This window comes from Pan paniscus, chromosome 19 (genome assembly GCF_029289425.2).
Source record: "Pan paniscus chromosome 19, NHGRI_mPanPan1-v2.0_pri, whole genome shotgun sequence".
NCBI classification, from domain to species: Eukaryota; Metazoa; Chordata; class Mammalia; order Primates; family Hominidae; genus Pan; species Pan paniscus.
Window position 1 is genome coordinate 73059039 of NC_073268.2, and position 19745 is coordinate 73078783.

At 49.2% G+C, this 19745-nt stretch overlaps 2 protein-coding genes across 4 annotated transcripts in view; one reads left to right on the forward strand and one right to left on the reverse strand.

Annotated features, from left to right (window-relative positions):
* DGKE (diacylglycerol kinase epsilon) overlaps positions 1-2947 on the forward strand; it is a 54227-nt gene extending 51280 nt beyond the window's left edge. Inside the window, exon 13 of one of the 2 annotated variants that reach the window (XM_055102150.2) lies at positions 1981-2264. In XM_055102150.2, coding sequence (XP_054958125.1) covers positions 1981-2034 — 54 coding nt within the window. In that variant the 3' untranslated portion in view covers positions 2035-2264. Of the gene's footprint in view, positions 1-1980 lie in introns of both variants that reach the window. The other variant, XM_055102151.2, reaches the window with a different exon arrangement.
* The window catches only part of TRIM25 (tripartite motif containing 25), a 36238-nt gene continuing 18754 nt past the window's right edge, over positions 2262-19745 (reverse strand). The window contains exons 3-9 of one of the 2 annotated variants that reach the window (XM_003817406.5): positions 18535-18768; positions 15701-15860; positions 13397-13462; positions 10550-10576; positions 10145-10228; positions 9967-10065; positions 2262-6578 (exon numbers count right to left, since the gene is read on the reverse strand). In XM_003817406.5, coding sequence (XP_003817454.1) covers positions 6049-6578; positions 9967-10065; positions 10145-10228; positions 10550-10576; positions 13397-13462; positions 15701-15860; positions 18535-18768 — 1200 coding nt within the window. In that variant the 3' untranslated portion in view covers positions 2262-6048. Of the gene's footprint in view, positions 6579-9966; positions 10066-10144; positions 10229-10549; positions 10577-13396; positions 13463-15695; positions 15861-18534; positions 18769-19745 lie in introns of both variants that reach the window. The other variant, XM_063598777.1, reaches the window with a different exon arrangement.

The following is a 19745-nucleotide window of genomic DNA, read 5'->3' on the forward strand; positions in this document are numbered from 1 at the left end:
CAAAACCATCAGATCTTGTGAAAACTCACTCACTATCACGAGAACAGCATGGGGGAACCACTCCCATTATTTAGTTACCTCCACCTGCTCTCTCCCTTGACAAGCAGGGATTACGGGCATTACAATTCAAGATGAGATGTGGGTGGGGACACAAAGCCTACCCATATCAACCATGTATCATTCTTAGAAAAATAATGAAGTGATTAAGAGAAAAGGACAGCTGATCTGGGTGCCCCACCATGTGTCCAACTTATCTTTATACCTCCATTGATGGGAAACTCAACCAGCTCTCTAGGTGGCCTAGTCTGTCTGTTTACCTCAAAGTATTAACATTTCTTCCACATGCTGAATTCATGGCTAGGCAATGAACAAATCAATGAAGAAGGCTGGGCATGGTGGCTCACGCCTGTAATCTCAGCATTTTGGGAGGCCAAGGGGCAGATCACTTGAGGCCAGGAGTTCGAGACTAGCCTGACCAACATGGTGAAACCCCATCTCTATTAAAAATACAAAAAATAGCTGGGCGTGGTGGTACATGCCTGTAATCTCAGCTACTCAGGAGGCTGAGGTAGGAGAATCACTTGAGCCCAGGAGGCGGAGGTTGCAGTGAGCCAAAATCAGGCCACTGCACTCCAGCCTGGGTGATAGAGCTAGAGTCTCAGAAAATAAATAAATAAACAAACAAATCGATGAAGCTTCAGGGGGCAGATAAAACAGAAGTGAGTCTTGGGGTGGGAGACAGGGAGAGGCATCTGTGGCTGGATCCCTAGAAGCCATCTGAGAACACCTGCCTGCTTTGCCATCCCAGATCAGGGACAGGGTGCCAAGGGCAGCAAACAGGGCTCAGCACAGCCTGGGCATGCAAATGGCTTGTCTGTGGTTCACGGAACAAGCTCAGGAAGCTGGCAGGGAGGAAGGGGATATAGTGAGGCAGAAAGGAGAAGAACAAAGTTCAAATACACAAGGGAAGGGAGTAGGTGGGGCTCACCTAATGTCAGCAGCCCTTGGGTGCAGGAACTCTGTGGAGAATGTGACCCCAAGAAGGGAGTGGTGGCAATGCCAACATGCCTTGGTTAAGAGAAAAGGCCCTTTGGCTATAATGCTGTGTCCTAGTTCCCAAGGCAGCCCCCAACTAGATTTCCCTCAAAATGCAGGTGTGTGTATGGGTATGTAGAGAAGGTAGAGTAATCACATGCACCATATTTTAAATGTCGACCTATTTTTACCTCAAAAATTTCATCTGGTCCTCATGGAACCTTTAATGCAGGCAAAGTTAAGACTCAGAAAGGAGATGTGCCTGGAATAAGGACATACAGCTCAATAAGGCAGCAGAGGCATCAGCAAAAGGACCCATTTTGTGTGTGCATTTATTCCAAATTGCCCCCTTTAAAATAGGCTTTTTAAATGTATCATTTCCCCTTCACTCTTTGATTTGCTTTTTTAGAGTCTTCCTGTATTTTATGTATTGGAATTGATCTACAATAAAATACAGGTAGACTGCAACTCCAAGGTCAATAACGGTTGGAGATCCTTCGGTTATTCATGATGCTATGGCATTTCAAGACCGCCTGGGAACTGATGAGAAAACAGATGTAAAACCTATGAGCAAGTCCAAACTTAGCCCATGGGTCACCCCAGCAGACCACAAATGACTTAAAAACCACACACGCATGCACACACACACACACACACACACACACTCCCAGCTTGCCTTTAGTAAGGAGTCACAAATTACCATCCTGAACTTTTTATTGGAAAAAAGTGTCCCCGGACAGTTGAAGAGTCATCTCTGAATAGAAAGACAAGTCTATCACTGACATACTGAGTATTTTTATGGTTACAGTGACAGGAAGAAAAAACTACAAGAGGGGTTGGAGATGAGCGAGAACAAAACTCAGGACAGTAAACAAAGGGGACTTCACACAGGTGAGAAGAAACTCGGGAGGCTCCCATGAAGAGCAGTGTGTTTTGTTCCAACAGGCTGGTCGAGAAGGGCTTACTCAAGGTGTGCAGATCCCACCGCCTCTGTTCTGACACCACCTGGTGTACCGCACCACAATTCTAACAACGACCAGCAGAGTTAGATCAGATGCCACCAGCGAAGGGACATAGTCCCCAACAGGGCTGCCCCCACCTCAGACACCAGCCCCATGTGGGGATCCCAGGCCATCGGCGCTTGTGACCAACTGGCTACAATCCCAGGAGGGTACCATGATCTTCCTCAGGTTCAATGATTCACTAAAAATCACAGAACTCAGGACTATACTTATGATTAGTTTTATTATAAAGGATACAAATCAGCTCCACAAGCCAAGGAAGACACAGGGAAAGGTCTGGAAGGGTCTCGAGCACAGTGCTCCCATGCCCCCTCTTCGTGGAATTAGGGCACACTGCCCTGCCGGCATAGCCACAGCTTCACCACCCAGGAAGCTATGCTGAGCTTTAGTGTCCAGAGTTTTTATTAGGGTTTCATGATGTACTGATTAAAGCACTGGCCAGATGATTAAACTCAGCCTCCAGTCCCCCGCCCCATAGGTCAGGCTGACTCAAAGCCTCAAACCTCTAATCACATGGTCAGTCTGTCTGGTGACCAGCCCCAGCTCTGAGTCATCCCACCTTTTAGCATAAGCTCAGGTGTGATCCCATGGCCTCACAAATAACAAAGACACTCCTATTACCCTGGAAATGTCAAGGACTGAAAGTCTCCCTCCCAGGAAGCAGGGACAAAGGCCAGTTCAATTCTTTAGACAACCTCCAATCCACACCTCCTGGAACTCCTACCCCAATTGAAACAAGGATAAAATCCACTGAACATGGAGGGCCCATTGCTGGCCTGAACTATTTTTGTTTCTTTTTTTTTTTTTAAAGCTTTTAATCATAGATATTTTCAAACATATACAACAGTAAAATGAATAATATAATGAACCCTCACACCTCCATCCCTAGTAACTGATTATCCGTGTGTGGCTTACTCTTTGATCGATACTCTCCTGCTTTCCCCTAGCCCCCACAGTTAGACTGTCCCGCAGCAAAGCCCAGACAGACATCCTATCGGTCTGAGAATTCCTTATCAAAAGCTTCCCAAAGAGGAACTCTATATAGGGCAGGACTAAGTGTGCTGGCTATAGGTCTGCAGAAATCTCAACCCTTGGGAGCCCTTGGGTGGGGCCTGGGCAGGTCCCTGGGCAGTAGCCGTCTGTAGTGGGCGGCTCATCTGCTGACAACAGTATGACGAACAAATAGCATTTTGTACCCGCACTACAATGCAGGAGAACGCCAAACACCGCTTTATTGCATTCAAACCTTCTAAGGCACGTCAGCCAGCCCTGGCCTTGTCTACAGCCATGATTATCTCCTTAAAGAGTTAACTCTAAAAAAATATTAAGCTCAAGAAATAACAGCTCAAATACTCCTAACTAATTAAAATCAATAGTGAGAGGCAGAATACGGTAAAAGATAACATATTAGTATTATTGATCACAGATCGATTTCAGAGTACTTAAAACAGAAATAATCAGCTACCACATCTTGAAAAATACAAAGACTTGATCCTAACCTTTTATTTATCATGCCACACTGACTGAGACAGTCCCCAGCACCTGGGTCTAGGAGAGTTATTTTATGTTTGTGTTTCTGGGAATTTCCGATACTTCCCAGTGTATCAGAGTGTTCCCCTCACACATGCTAGCAGGCATCTCCCCACTAATGGAATAGCAAGAGTGGTGAACAGAGCGATCCTCTACTTTCTCATCATATTCTGCAAAATGAGAAGTCAGATGGATACAAAGGTTCCTCCAACTCTAGGACTCCAGGGTTGTGTGGCGGCCCTGCAAGGCTAGGTTATGTAAGGTCTCACCATTGCAAACAGAATGGTTCAAGACAGCAAGGATGCACTCCTCAATTTACAACTCCAAAGCACCTTGCACAGAGCTTGGCTTTGGTTACCTAGTTGACTCTCTTAAACAGAGGGTCTTATGCTTCCCTATCCTGAGCTGCACATTTGCCAGGGAAGTGGCCTCACTGTTGCCCTCATTTCTGCGGAAGAGAGCCAGAGCAGGAGCCATGGATTTATCTCTGGCATTCTACTCCTCCAAGCCCAGCTGTTTCCCAAGTATTAATTGGTTTCAGACAAGGCTTTCGTTTCAGAAAATCAATGAAGATGCTTTTGATCATCTTCAAAGGCAGAGAAGAATCACCAAAGAACTTTTCTTCCAAGTAGTAAAGGAAGAAAACTTCTAAGGACCACATATCACCTATTGCAGGGATGTCTTTCCTACAAAGATTATTGCCCTCCCGAGGAACTGAAAATCCTTGTTAGGAGATGACACCGATCAGGTATGTACCTGCATGTCAGGTGTGTAGCTGTCAGGAATATCAAGTGTTCTGAGCCTGCCTAGAGTGCCCTAGAGTTCCAGCACTACGCCTGAGATGCATTACATTCTCAAATATCCATATGAAAAGGTCTGGGGTCTCTACTTCCCCAATGGTGACTTCTTTTCATATTATAGGAAGCCTGACGGGAGCTCTCCTCTAAGCAAAGCCCAGAGTTGGACTCATTTCACTGTAAGAGGCTAAATTCCTCATACTCACATCCTGACATTAGGCTATAAGGAGCTTGGGGAAAATCCAGCCATCCATTCACTCCCGCCCCTTAGTGGACTGGGTTATTTTCACCGCACAGAAACGCTGCAGGGAAAATAGCCACTTGTGTGACCCTCTTTAGCTCTTTCCCTCCCTCCCTGATCAGTGTGAGCTTATATAATTGGCTTAAATGAGGAAGTCAGTAGAAGGGGCTAGGGCCAGCCCCAGGCTCTGACTCACGCAAGGGCCAGTGCTGGGTCTGCAGCCTGTGGCCAGGGATGAACAGGAATGTTCCTGTTCCCCATGAGGTTTGTTAAAAGACCCCTTTGGTGGTAGGTTGACACCCCAGCAAGTGGCCTAGTGTGGTCCGAGGCAGCCGCATAGCCTGTCTGCATGATAGCAGGCTTCAGGGATCCAGCTTAGCTGGCGGCTTGACTGTGCTAGCCTCGGTGGTACCTGCACTGTCATTCCATATGTCACAATCCAGGGAAGAGAGGCTATCACCGAGAAGAGTTGTCAGTAAGAAGGCAGGACACTCTAACACGAGCAAACCCACCAGGCTTCTGTTGACCCAGGGCAGCATCCCCCTCGCCTGGCAGAGTTCCTTGCCCCACAGCCAAGGCTATGGGAAGCAAGGCCTCCAGCAAAGCTCATGGCTGCCACCAAAGCATCTCTGCCAAGATGCTTCTTATGATACTTAGGAAGGATTTCCACCCAAACTGGATCAGGGTCACCGTGACCCTGAATCACAAATCCAACACAGGCTGATTCCAATCATGGTTTGAAGCCTTAGCTGAAAAGTTTCCTGTTTGAAAACCATCAATGTGGGGGCGATGGGTGTTCAGGGTAGGAAGGGAACGCACTATTTTCCAGTGGAGGAAGAGGGCATGCCTCTTTAGGAAACTGTTCTGGGTAGAGACTGCTGTGGGTGTTTCCTCAAGCACAGATAATAACCAGGAGATCAAGCCCCAACATGCGGGTAATGGAGTTTATGTAACATTGAAATTCAATGACTTTGGAACTTTAAAAACATCTATAGTAAGAATTCAAAACACCAAGATCTGAAGGCTACCCCAGAGAGCAAAGGGGCAGCCTTCAGATCCAAGTGGCCCAAGACAGAACCTACAGTAGCTATGGATTTTCTCTAAGAGGAATCGGGCACTCATGACTTCACTTCCCAGAGCTCTGCCCAGCTGCCCAGCAGCCTGGAGATTTCCAGAACAATGGGGAGTAAGTCACCCTGCCCTGATAGGCACCAGGGGGTGGAAACGCCTCCTCGCCCACAACACGATCACTCTCACCCCTTTCCTGGCTAAATCCCACCTCCCACCCTCCCACCAGCTCCCCTCCCATGTTCCCAATCCTTGGGACCTCCTGGGGAATTATCCAAGGAGAGTTCTGCCTGCTGTATTTTCACTAGGGTCTTGGGACTTCTGCAGGCAGTCAGCCCAAGTGTCTACAGCCTGCCTACTTGGGGGAGCAGATGGAGAGTGTGGCACCAGCAGAAAATACCCAGAAAGCCGGGTACAAAGCCTCAGTAAAGTCCACCCTGAACTTATACATCAGGTGGACCTTGTCGGCAACAGCGAAGAAGATGACAAAGCCGTGGTCACAGTTGAGAAGCACGCCCACCCGCGTGGCCTTGGTGGAGGGCAGGGTTTTCTCCACGTTATTGTGCCAGGCAGAGATCTTGGTGTTGAACCACTCCACGCACCAGGAGGCACTGTTGCGGCCGAGCCTGCTCTCTGGGCCCTGCCGGTTCATGCTTCCGTAGCAGATGCCTACCCCACAGAAGTTGTTCTTCTGCAGCTCCACCTCCCAGTAGTGGATCCCCTTCTTGTAGCAGTGCAGGCCAAGCACCTGAGAGCAGTATGTGAACCTCTGGGGATGCGGCCGGTAGTTCTGAGGCATCTCAGCCACAGAAGCTACTGTATAGCACTCTGACAGAGCCACTTTGTTGTGGGCGGTGTTGTAGTCCAGGATGACTTTAATGTGATCTGAGAAAACATCACCCCAAGGAATTAATTACAAGGGGCCCAAAGTGCTCTTTTACACCTTTGCCAAAGTGGTACTATTTATTCACTAGTTTTATCCATCCATGCACCCATCTACCCATTGGTCCATCCATCCACTCATCTATCCATCTGTCTGTCTATTCATCCATCTGTCTGTCTATCCATGTATCCATCAATCCATCCATGTATCCATCCATCCATGTATCCATCTACCCATGTATCCATATACCCATCTATCTACCTATCTATCCATTCTTCCATTCATCCATCTATCCACTTATCTATCCATCCTTCTGCTTTTCCATTTATCCATTCATTCATTCATTAATCTATCCACTCATCTATCCATCTGTCCATTTATCCATCCACCCATCTATCCACCCATCCATTATTCATCAGCTCATCTATCCATCCATTCATCCATCCATTCTGTCCAGCCAGCCAGCCATCTATCATCTATCAGTCATCCGTATGTCTGTCCATTCATCCATCCAAAACCATTTACCAGGCACCTGACTGACACCAGATTCTGGCACAAGATGCACAACCATGAACCAGAGAGACAAGGTGCCTGGCCTCATGGAGTTCACACTCCAACAAGCAAGGCAAGTCCATCAGTAACAACACCATGAGACTCACACTCTGCCAAAAGGGTAAGCACACACTGTAGGGACACAGAGACAAGGCAACTGATGCTACAGTTGGGGAACATTTCACTGGCAGGCTGGAATTGGAGCCAAGTAACAGAAGATGAGAACTAGACAGAGGAGAACAGAGAGAGAAAAGCTGTTCCAGACAGAGGGAACAGTGAGAGTGAAGCCACGGAGTGCCAAGAGGGTTGGCATGTGCTGGGATCGGGGAAGCTGGGTGGCTGGGAACACAGATGCAGCAGGAGAAGGGAAACATGTTGGGGCTAGAAAGGGAAGGGCTCAGGAGGCTAGACTTTAACTGGTGGGCAGCAGGGAGCCAAGCGAGGTCTGTAAGCACAGACATGGCCTGACTATATTCTTGATTTGACACTAGCATGCCCTCCCCACCTTTTCTGCCATTTACAAGCAGTTCCAGGACATCTGAGGATTAAGCTCCCCTTAGTGTCGTCGCCATACTCAATCTCCTCTGCCTCTGCCCTCATAAGCAATCCTGGACCCATGGGAGACAGCTTACAGGGCAGCAAGGCAGACAGGGACAAACCCTAGCTTGGGAACTTGGGAACCAAGAGACTTGGGCTTTCACCCTAGTCTCTTTTGTCCCTACTCACTTGCTAGGTGGCTCAGGGCATGACACTTTTCACTGGAGCCCGAGTTTCCCCCAAGGCAAAATGAATAAGCTGGGAGTGGAAAAGGCCCTAAGTTGATAGAATTTTACTTTCCCTGTTTATGCGGCTGCCACAGAGTGCACAGCAGCTTCTGAAAGACGTGGCTCAGCACCGCCGCTAGCAGCTTGGGCAAGAGTTAGCTGCAGCCCAGGGCTGGTCTGGGCCTCTCTTGGGGGGCAGGGACAGCGGAGGGCTACAAGAAGGCCAGCCCTGAAAAAGCAAGGGACCCACAGATCCCCACCAAGCCTGCTGCAGCTGCTTATGATAAAGGAAGGGCTATATTTTTCAGTGATTGGCTTTGGCCTCCACATGGAAGTGGGTACCACTGGCAGGTGCTGCCTGGAGTGTTGCACGTGGGTGCAGAGGAAACAAGAAGACGGAAAGTGGGAGGGCCCTAGGCCTGGCCTTGACAACGGAACTCCACCCACTTCCAGGTTGGACGAGCTTGCAAAGGAGGGGTGGGTGGAAACCCAGGCGGTATGTATAGCAGCTCAAGCGGCAAGGGGAGAGAGTGTCAGAAGGAGGAGGAATGCCACTGACAGGTGAAGTGAAATAAAAGCTGAAAGGCGTCCCTTGGATTTTGTGACACGGAGTACACTGATGACCTCAGAGCTGCCTGGGTCAAGGGCAGGACAGAGGTCAGAATGCAGTGGCACGAGGATTAGACTTCAGGCTCCCACCTCGGCCCCACATTGCAACCCTGGGCAGCCAAACACCAACATTCTGAATGAACCAGTCTGGGGGACAGCCTGGGCATCAGGGATTTTAAAAAGCTCCCCAGGATTCCAACACGCAGCCACAGCTGAGAGCCACCAATGTAGAAAATCTGCAGAGCTGCTTTTCCCCAACTGTCCTCAAAAGGATCATGGAGGAAATGAGCTAAACATACAGCTTTCCGTGCTTGCCTGAGTCTGATCTTGTAGGGCTAGAACAGGGCCCAGGAATTTGTTTTTTGGGGTTGTTTGTTTGTTTGTTTTTTAAGACAGAGTCTCCCTCTGTTGCCCAGACTGGAGTGCAGTGGCACAATCTAGGCTCACTGCAACCTCCACCTCCCAAGTTCAAGTGATTCTCGTGCCTCAGCCTCCCAAGTAGCTGGGATTATAGGTATGTGCCACCACGCCCGGCTAATTTTTTGTATTTTTAGTAGAGATGGGGTTTTGCCATGTTGGCCAGGCTGGTCTTGAACTCCTGACCTCAGGTGATCCACCTGCCTCGGGCTCCCAAAGTGCTGGGATTACAGGCATGAGCCACCGCACCCAGCTAGTAATTTGTATTTTTAACAAGCATTCAGGTGAAAGGGAGGCAGGAAACAGAGCTGCAGCTGAGACAGTTTTGCTGGGTTTGTTTTCGTGATTTGGAGAGATGTAAACGTGCTACAGATAGGCAAGCCTAGGTAGAGATGCTGAGGGTGAAGAGATGGGAATGGAAAGCCCTAAGAGAGAGCAGAAGATTCCAGAGAGCGTGTGGGGAGCAGACTCCAGAGCCCAGGGCCAGGGGGTTTTGGGAAAGGGGCCAGGAGGCGAGGAAGGGGGCACAGTAGATGCAGATGCGATGGCAATAACAGAGCAGGGGGAGCCCTTTCTACAGTGTCTGTCTTTTCCGTGAAGCAGAACGTGGGCGGGACAGGGAGAAGGATGGAGCTATGGCCAGTGGGAAGTCTTGGGAATGGTGGCTCTGGAGAGTGGTGGGGAGGAGACAGGAGATGCAGGGCAGGCGTGCCGGCAACGGGACGCCCGGTGAAGGCCGGTGACCGCAATCGCCCTGCCTTCTCTGCAGAGGACATGCAGGCGCCGACCCACAGAGAAAGGTGAGCTCAATTGGGCCAGACTAGACGGCAAGAGGGAGAGTCAAAGGACCGATTGTGAAATCTGAGCTGGTTAGGAAAAGTAAAGAAAGGCACTGATGACTGGGAGAAAATAAGGGAGCAACAAAGTAGAGGACAAGTGAAGGGGAATGGCTGGTATAGCCGGCCAGCTGGCTTCACAGAGAGCTGCACAGAGCGGCGCAGGAGAGACAGAACCAGCGGAACCGCGCACCAGCCCCGAAGCTACTCACACTCCAGGAGCTCGGGTCTGGACTTGGCCAGGAAGGTCTCCAGCACCTTGGCCTTGAGAGATGTTGAGTTCGGATGTGAGCTGGTGGCTTTGGCTGCAGCTGGGAGAGGAAACAGAGAGTGATTTGCAGAACAAACTCAGAGTGGACACCCCAAAGCTCCTTGCCCATGATAACTTACCCTCCAAGGCAGCTTGTTTTAAATCCACTAACTGTTCCGGGGCTCCAAATGTGGGAAGCTTGCTGGGTAAGGCAGGGACAGGGGCTGGGGGTAAGGAAAGGGAAACATGATACAGAGCAACGGGATGGCCTCTACTCCCTTCCACACTGATTAAGAGCCACTTCTACAAACACACGCCTGAACAGCAGGGCAACACAGGGGACAACAGACAAGGCTAAAGTCACCTTATTCATCTCACTTATGCTTGTCCTCCCCTCCAGCCTCAGGCCTGCTGCTATTACAGAATGGAATCATATAGAACCCATCACAGAACCCTGATGAGAGAGGTCAACTCTCACTACCAGTATTTAGTTCTGTGCTCGGGCAGTCTCAAGAAACGAACAGTTGCAGAAATGCATAACTTACAAGGTTTCTTGGATTTCTTTTCCTCTTCTGCAAAAGAAAGTTTTCAGAATTAATTTCTTTTAAGGCACAACACAATGACATTTTCAAAATAATAACATTCATGTGCATGAATTTGACCCAGACAAATAAAAGGATGTTTTAATTTGAAAAACAGAAGGAGTCAGCAGGCAAAATGAATCTATAGTGATAGAAACCAGCATGAGCGGTCGTGGGGGTGGGGACTGACTAATAAGGAGCATGAAGGAATTTTCTGGAGAAAGGGAAATTCTTTATGTTGATTTGAACAATGGTAACACATGTATGCATTTGTCAAAATAGATCTAACTGCACATTTAAGATTTACTGCAGGGAAAAAAGAGATTTACTGCAGGTAAATTATATTTCCATAAAGGAAAAAACACAAAAACCAAATAAGGAATCAGAAAAAAAAAAAAAATGCTTGCCAAGTCTTTTAAAAATATCTGGAGTGTCTACCTACAGGAACTGAGTTTGGCTAAAATAGTCGTTCTCAAAGTCTGGTGCCCAAGCCAGCTGCAGTGACATCACCAGAGAACCCCTAAGAAATGCAAATTATTGGTCAGGCACTGTAGCTTACTCCTGTAATCCCAGCAATTTGGGAGGCTGAGGTAGGAGGATTGCTTGAGGCCAGGAGTTCAAGATCAGCCTGGACAACATATCAATATCCTGTCTCTACAAAAAAAAAAAAAATTGTTTTAATTAGCCTGGCTTGGTGGCACATGCCTACAGTCCTAACTACTCAAGAGGCTAAGGCAGGAGGATCACTTGAGCCCAGGAGTTCGAGGCTGCAACGAGTTCTGTTCGCACCACTGCACTCCAGCCTAGGCAAAAGAGCGAGACTCTGTCTCTTAAAAAATAGTAAATGCAAATTCTTGGGCCCCAAGCCAGAGCCACTGAATCATAAAGGCTGGGGGTGAGACCCAGCAATCTGTGGTGTACAAGCCCTCCAGGTGAGTCCAAAGTCCACTCAAGTGGGCTTGAAGATCCCAGCTTCCTTCTTTGCCACCTTCCACAACACTGGAACAAAAAGGGGCGTTTTTGAAATCATATCCCTGCCCACCTGCAGGACACCTGACATTACAGATAAGCCCCGCTCTCTCCTATTACCCTCTCCCTCCCCCAGACCCCCGTCACACCACAAAGCCCCCTTGCTACTGCTTCTCCTACTTCGAAGTCACATCACTCACAGTCGCTCACTCTCCCATTTCCTCCCCTTCTGCCACTTTCCCACCCACTCCCTGTGGACCAGCATCTTGGGAGGCCCAGGCTGTGACATCAATCTAGGGCACAGGCACCTCCCTCGTCACCTACCCTTAGACATCTCACTGCACTGGGACTAGTCCATACCCCCTCCCCTATTTCCCCATTTCAGCCTAGAGGAGCCTTGATTCATTCCCGAACTTTATTCTCCAGGGTGTCATTCTGCTGTGACAGGAGGACCTCACCTCACTGGGGAACACACCTGCCTGCTGGCCGGCATCCCCACCTCATTCATACTAAGGGAGGAGCTTTCAGAGGAAGGTGACTGGGGAAGGACACAGGTCAACAGTACTTTTCCACTTCCTCTTTCACTCCTCTTTTCACACAAAGTACCCTTCGAGGTTTTCCGGCCCAGCTAAGGGCTCCCTCCTCCATCTGCACCAGGCATCCCAGCCCTGACTCTGTTCCATTCGGGGACCGATACCACACTCTGCCTACTACAGGTGACCTGAACACTAAGCACAAGCAACAACAACAAAGAGCAAGCCCTGGCTCTCTCATCCCCCCAACACCAGCAGTGTGCAGCCAGCCCTCCTGGGTTCACACCGACTTTTCAGGGAAGCAATGACAGCTAACATTTCAGTGGTATATGGACATGTCAGTGGTATATGAACATGTCAGCAGTATATGGGCATGTCAGCGGTATATGGACATCTCAGTGATATATGAACATGTCAGCGGTATATGGACATGTCAGCAGTATATGGACATCTCAGCGGTATATGGACATGTCAGCGGTATATGGACATCTCAGCGGTATATGGACATCTCAGCGGTATATGGACATCTCAGTGGTATATGGACATCTCAGTGGTATATGGCTCATAAAGAGCTCTCACAATCAGTGTCCCCTCATCACTCACAATCATCCCGTGGCCTCGATATCACTATTGTCCACATTTGCAGAACAGGACCACTCTTCTCCTCAACCCCACGTCAATGGCAGGTGCCTGCCCAATGAGGGGGATAGTACCCCTAGGAGGGCAAAAATGGATCCTTGGGGAAGGGGGAGTAAAAAAGATTACTCTTTTTATGTGTAAAAGCACAAACATAAACAGTTATGCAGCAGATGGGTGGTATTAAAATCTCATGGGTTGTAATTAGGAAAAAAATTTTCTCAAATGGTTCTGGGGATGAGCAGGAGGAGGGTAACAGTGAGAAACCAAAAAAAAAAAAAGGTTGAGAAACATGGTAATAGCAGAAGCCCATTACAACCCAGAGACTGAACACTGCTGAGATGCCAAAGAGGTTTAGCCTCCACCCTTCCCGGATCGCCATCAGTCTCCTCACCCAAGGCTCTGCCCAAGGACTTGGGTATAGTAAATTTTCTCAAAACAAGCCAGCCTCAGGCATCTTGCTGTTCCAGGCAGCCCAAACGTGCAATGCTGATGGACAGGGGAGCTTCTGCCACAGCCCTACAGCCCCCCGCGGCTGGGGATTGCCGCCAACTTCTTTCCCACTGAGGTCCAGGCCCCACAGTGACTCGGGATGGGCCGGAAGTGACTTGGCCAGAGCCTGGGGAGGCCACAGCCATGCTGTTGCCATGGAGACAGGGGTGGGGCTACTTACTGGAGACCTTCTTCACAGGGCGTGTGGATTTGTGTGTGGACGCTGGGTCATGCTCTCCAGGGTCACCTGTGTCAGAGAAGAAGGGCTCAGTGTGTGCGGCTCCTCTCACTGACCCTAGCAGCCAGCTTTGCCATGGGTCGGTGGGCAGGCAGAGGGTTTACACAGACAGCCATTTCCTCCAACCTTCCCCATCCCATCGTTTACAAGAGCTACAAACAAGGTGATCTAAGAACCAGTTTGGTGTATTCCCTTTTTTCTCTGACTTTTTAAAATGTAGCGAGGGCCAAGTCTTTTTTCCACCAGCACCCAGCTCTGTGGCCTCTGAGACTTCTCTGAGCTTTGGTTTCTTCGAGCACACAATGGGGATGACTTCACCTTGCTCATGGTTGATGTGACTCCTGAATGAGATCAAGGTCGTGTAGCGGAGGCCGGGTCAACACTTGTTCCTTTCCTACTATTCTTTCTCTCCCCTCCTCCCACATACCAGCCACCTATAGCTTTGCCCCCACGCAGCACTTCCACAATGGGGCTGCACCGCCACCGATTTCAGAAGCCCTTCTGCAAGGACACTCGGCAGGCCAAGCTGAGATTCAAGCCCAATCTTGGACTACACAACAGAGATTTACTATGGGCCAGGCTCTGTGCTAGGCACTAGGGAAATAGCGTTGAAGAAAAATCAGACAGGCCAGGCACAGTGGCTCAAGCCTGTAATCCCAATGATTTGGGAGGCCAAGGCAGGAGCATCACTTGAAGCCAGGAGCTCAAGATCAGTCTGGACAACTTAGCGAGACCCTGGCTGTACAAAAAAAATTTTTTAGGCTGGGCCCGGTGGCTCACGCCTGTAATCCCAGCATTTTGGGAGGCTGAGGCAGGCAGATTACTTGAGGTCGAGAGTTCGAGACTAGCCTGACCAAAGTAGTGAAACCATGTCTCTATTAAAAATACAAAAATTAGCCAGGTGTGGTGGCACATGCCTGTAATCCCAGCTACTCAGGAGGCTGAGGCAGGAGAAATGCTTGAACCTGGGTGGCAGAGGTTGCAGTGAGCAGAGATTGGGCCATTGCACTCCAGCCTGGGTGACAGAGTGAGACTCTGTCTCAAAAAAAAAAAAAAATTTTTTTTAATTAGCCGGGCATGATGGTGTGTATCTGTAGTCCTAGCTAGTCGGGAGGCTGAGGCAGAGGGATCACTTAATCCCAGGAGTTTGAGGTTACAGTGAACTATAATCACGCCATTGCATTCCGGCCTGGGCGACAGAGCAAGATCCTGAATAAATAAATAAATAAGCCACAGCCCCTGACCTCATAGAGATCACAACCTAATGAGGGAGATATACGGGGATCCCGAGGAAGAATGCGATACTACCCATGCAAGAGTCCCAAGAGGATGACAAGGACCCTGGGCGCAGTCTGAGGAGTGGGAGCAGTGGCAGGGGAGGCTGGCTATAAATGTAATGTTTTGCCGATCTTTGAAGGGTGAGAGGAGTTAATTAGTGAAGACGGTGGAGTTCAAGCCTTCTGGAGAGTGGGGAAGAGCAAACACAAAGGCCCTGTAGCAGGAAGTTTTGCATATTTGAGGAACTGAATGCAGAGAGATGCACCAGAGGAGAGTGGGGGGCACCTTGGGGCTGGAGAGAGACCAACAGGGCTTGACCTGGCATCTAGACCAGGGTCAAGGGTTTGGTCTGCATCAGGGAATAATGGGAAGCCTAGTGAGAGGGCAAAGCAGAATAGGTCCCAGGACATGAGCTCTGCTCATGAAAATCCCTCTCTGGCTGCAGCGGCAGATGCAGAGAGTTTAGGAAGCTGCTACAGTCTTGGGGCGACAGGTGATGGCAATGGAGAACAGGCAAGCAGTGCTAGGATCAGCAGACTGAGTCAGGAGATTGAAAGAAGTGAAATTTGGCAATGGATTGGATATGGGGTGATGAAAAGGGGGTGTCAAAGAGGAATTCTAGATTTCTCCCCCAAACGAGCCATTCCCCCATCAAACACAATAACAAGCCCTAGCTCATTCAAAACCCATCCAAGTTGGCCTCAAGATCACAGGCCAAAAGAGCCTATCTGTCCAGAAAGTCCAAGCATTAACATCAAGTCCCCAAAAATGCTTTAGGAAAGATCCTAAAATGTCAGGATGAAGCAGACTCCCCACCGGCCTCCAGACAGAGGGCGGATGTTTCAGGAGCCCTGAAACTCAGGCCCCAGTGCTCGGGATCACGCCCCAATCTCCCATCCCAAAACATTGAGGGGACCCATCGGGTTGCAGGGTTCCACAGGGGGCAGCATAGGGGGCTGCTAAGGTCACCTGAACTGGGGGTGGGCTCCTGGAGCCGCCCGATGCACTGCTTCAGCTCGTTTTTGAGGTCTATGGTGCTCTGGCCGATGCCTTTTATCAGCTTGTGGTTCAGTTCCACCTCAGGGATGTAGACTGGCTTTGTTGAGATTCCTCGCAGTTTTGATGCTTTCTGGAACATGCCAGGGGGTTAGTGCAGGCAGCTCTGGTGGAACGGGGACCTGGGCTCAGTCCTCACCAACCCCAGGAGGCTCTCCCCTATGCCCATGAGTGCTAAGTCCAATTGACCTTCTCAAATTACAGGCCAGAGGTCACCAGGAGTTTAAATGACACTTGAAGACACAGTAATCTGGAGCTGGAAGGGACCCCAGAGGTCACTCATCTTACAGATGGGGAAACTGAGGTCTAGACATGGCAGGAACTCCACCAGCTAGGGGCATAGACACAGCTGGGACTGAGATCTTCCGATCCCCCAGGACAATGTTCTTTCCACTTTTCCAGCTAAGGGTGGAAAAGCACAGGAAACTCAGGACCACCCCAATCCTAGGGGAACAGCTCTAATCACACATTCTGGTAACAGACAGGGACATCTCAAGGGATGTGGATTGCAGCCAGGGAATATCTTATGGGAAGGGAGGGTCTTCCTGGAAGTCCCAAACTTTGAGAAAAATAGGGTTGTACAGTATCAAGAAGCCTAGATGTGCACTCAGATCCTTCGAGAGCTCGGGGCAGCTGCTCCAACAGACAGGAATGAACACTTGGGATGAAACTTAACGCCATCCAGACTAGGCACGCATCAGGCCTCAGTGCACAGAGACAAGGTTCCCATTCACTCCTGCACTGTCTCCCCACCCCCTGATCTGAACAAGGAATCTGGGTCTTTCAGGTATAGCTGCAGGTCACTCAATCAATGGGGCACACCACTATATGCCAAGCACTCTGCTATGTGCTGGTCAGATTGGCAGAAGGATGAATGGGGGTAATAAGAGATGGGCTTACAGTCGAAACAGCCATGAAAAAATGCACGTCTGAAACAACATCACCCAATGTTACTGTAGAAGCAGTGTGGCATGCTTGGGAACACCGATACGGCATGGCAATGGGATCCAAGGCCCTGGAAGGATACGACTCACTAGGCAAGAATGCCCAGCATGGCATCCCACCCACACCCACTGTGTCTGGGGAACAGTGAGTGCATAGGGCATGAGCCAGGGATGGATGATAAGAGATGAGACTGCTGGCACAGGCAGGGCCCAGTCACCTAGGACCCTGCAGGCCGTGCTAAGGGACATGAGGCCAGAAACAGCAGGGGGCCCATGCTTTAGACAGATACTTTGATACAGTCTGGATGTTTGTCCCCTCCAAATCTCATGTTGGAATGTGATTCCCAGTGTTGGAGGTGGGGCAGGGTGGGAGGTGTTCGTGTCATGGGGGTGGATTCCCCATGCACCGCTTGGTGCCCTCCCCATGGTAACAGGTGAGTTCTTGCACAAACTGGTTGTTTAACGGAGGCTGGCACTTCCTCCTCTGTCTCTTGCTCCCTCTCTAACCCTGTGACATGCCTGCTCCCAGCTTCACCTTCTGCCATGAGTAAAAGCTTCCTTCCTCACCAAAGGCCTCACTAAAAGCCAAACAGATGCTGGTGCCATGCTTGTACAACCTGTAGAACTGTGAGCCAAATAAACCTCTTTTCTTTATAAATTACTCAGTCTGGTTGGGCGCAGTGGCTCACACCTGTAATCTCAGCACTTTGGGAGGCCGAGGTGGGTGGATCACCTGAGGTCAGGAGTTCGAGACCAGCCTGGCCAACATGGTGAAATCCCGTCTCTACTAAAAATACAAAATTAGCTGGGCATGGTGGCGTGCGCCTGTAATCCCAGCTACTCGGGAGGCTGAGGCAGGAGAATCGCTTGAACCTGGGGGCAGAGGTTTCAGTGAGCAAGATCACACCACTGCACTCCAGCCTGAGCAACAAGAGCGAAACTCCATCTCAAAATAAATACATAAAATAAATAAATAACTCAGTCTTAGGTACTCCTTTATAGCAATGCAAAAGGGACTACTAACACACACCTCCAGGAGCTGCTGGAGGAAGGATGGGAGGAAGAGGTGGAGTGTGTGTGGTAGGCAACATTCTAAGATGGCCCTCAAGCCCCCGACCCCGACTGATGTACATACCCTATACTATGCCCTCCCCTTCAGTATCGGCAGGACGGTGAATGAAATAGGATATCACTCCTGTGATTAGGTTATGTCATGTGGCAAAGGGGGTGGAATATTGCTGGTGTAATTAGCATCTCAAATCGATTGATTTTGAGTTCATCAAAAGGGCAATTATCTGGGGTGGGCCTGACTTAATCAGGTAAAAGACCTTAAAAGAGGGATTGCATCTTTCTAGAGGAGAAATTCTCATGCTGGCCTTGAAGAAGTCAGCTATCAATCTGAGAGACAACCAGCAGGAAATTCCGGGGGGCCTCAGTCCTACAACCATAAGGAACTAAATTCTGCCAACAACCACATGAGCCTGGAAGACAACCCTGAGCTCCAAAGGAAACAGCCTGGCCATCCCTCGCAGACTGTAGCCTGGTGAGACCCTATGCAGGCCACCCATAAAGCCATGTCCAGATTCCTGAGCCAGAGAAACTCTGAGAGAATAAATATGTGTTTTTTGAAGCCCCTACATTTGTGGTAAGTTGTTGCCCAGCTCAGAAAACTAATACAACGTGTGTCTCAGGGATGCTTCCAGTGACCTCTTCCAGACTCCAGCTCCTTGAGGGCCCTATCATCAACAGCATGACATCAGGCAAAAAAAAAAAAAAATTCAACAATGCCTCGTGGTGACCTACCTCCAGAAACTCGAACTCATCCCTCTTGGTCAGGCTCTGTTCAATCTCCTCCTTCAGGGTCTGGATCTCACTCTTCTTCTTGAGGAGAATCTGATAAATGGTGTCAAACTTGCTGTTGACCCTCTTCTCCTCTTCCTTTATCTTCCTTGTCGAGGTGGTCTCTGAGGCGTCCAAGAGAGCCTTCATTTCCGTGTATTCTTGTTGTAGCTGCTCCACCTTTCTGTTTGCAGTCATCTGAGAGGGCCAAGGTAAGAGGACGCCCATCAAAGGGGCAAAAATGCTAAGGCTGCAGCCCCAAGCGTGGGTGAGATGTGGAGTTCCAGGAACTCTTACCTGTACTTTGTGGGAGAACAAACCACTGTGGGGAGCAACTTGGCAATATCTAATAAATTTGGAGGTGCTCATAGGCTATGACTCGGCAACTCCAGTCCTAGGAATATGTGCTACAAAAAATTGCAGCCACCTGCCCCTGAGACACGCATAAGAATGTTCACATTGTCTGAAGTAGCAAAAACCTGGAATCAACCTGAACATCCATCAGAAGAAGACTTGATGCAAAGACTGGGAGCTATTCATAGGATGGAATATTAAACAGTTATGAAAATTAATAAACTGGAGCTATGCCTGGATAATCTCCATGAGAGAAAAACAACTTGCAGAAGAAGATCCACCATATGATGCTCTTTCAATAAAGCTTAGAAACCAACAGAATGGCTATATGCACAAAGAAACACGTGGGAATGAATAAATAAATTCAGGAGAGTGGTTACTTCTGGAAGAGAGGAAGAGGGATAGAATAAGGGAGAGACAGATGGGAGGGGCTGCATCGGCGATATTTTATTTCTTAAGCTAAAGGTGGTTCATGGGCAATTTTTAAAAATAAAAGTCAGCAAGAGATCAAGACCATTCTGGCCAACATGGTGAAACCCCATCTCTACTAAAAATACAAAAATTAGCTGGTTGTGGCAGCGCGCACCTGTAGTCCCAGCTACTCAGGAGGCTGAGGGAGGAGAATCGCTTGAACCCAGGAGGCAGAGGTTACAGTGAGCCGAGATCGTGCCACTGCACTCCAGCCTGGGAGACACAGCGAGACGCTATCTCAAAAAAATAAAATAAAATAAAACAAAACAAAAAGTCAGGACACAGCTCTGGAAAATTTCTAGAGAATATCATGCTCTAGGATTGTACTTTCCAATAACATAGCCACTTGC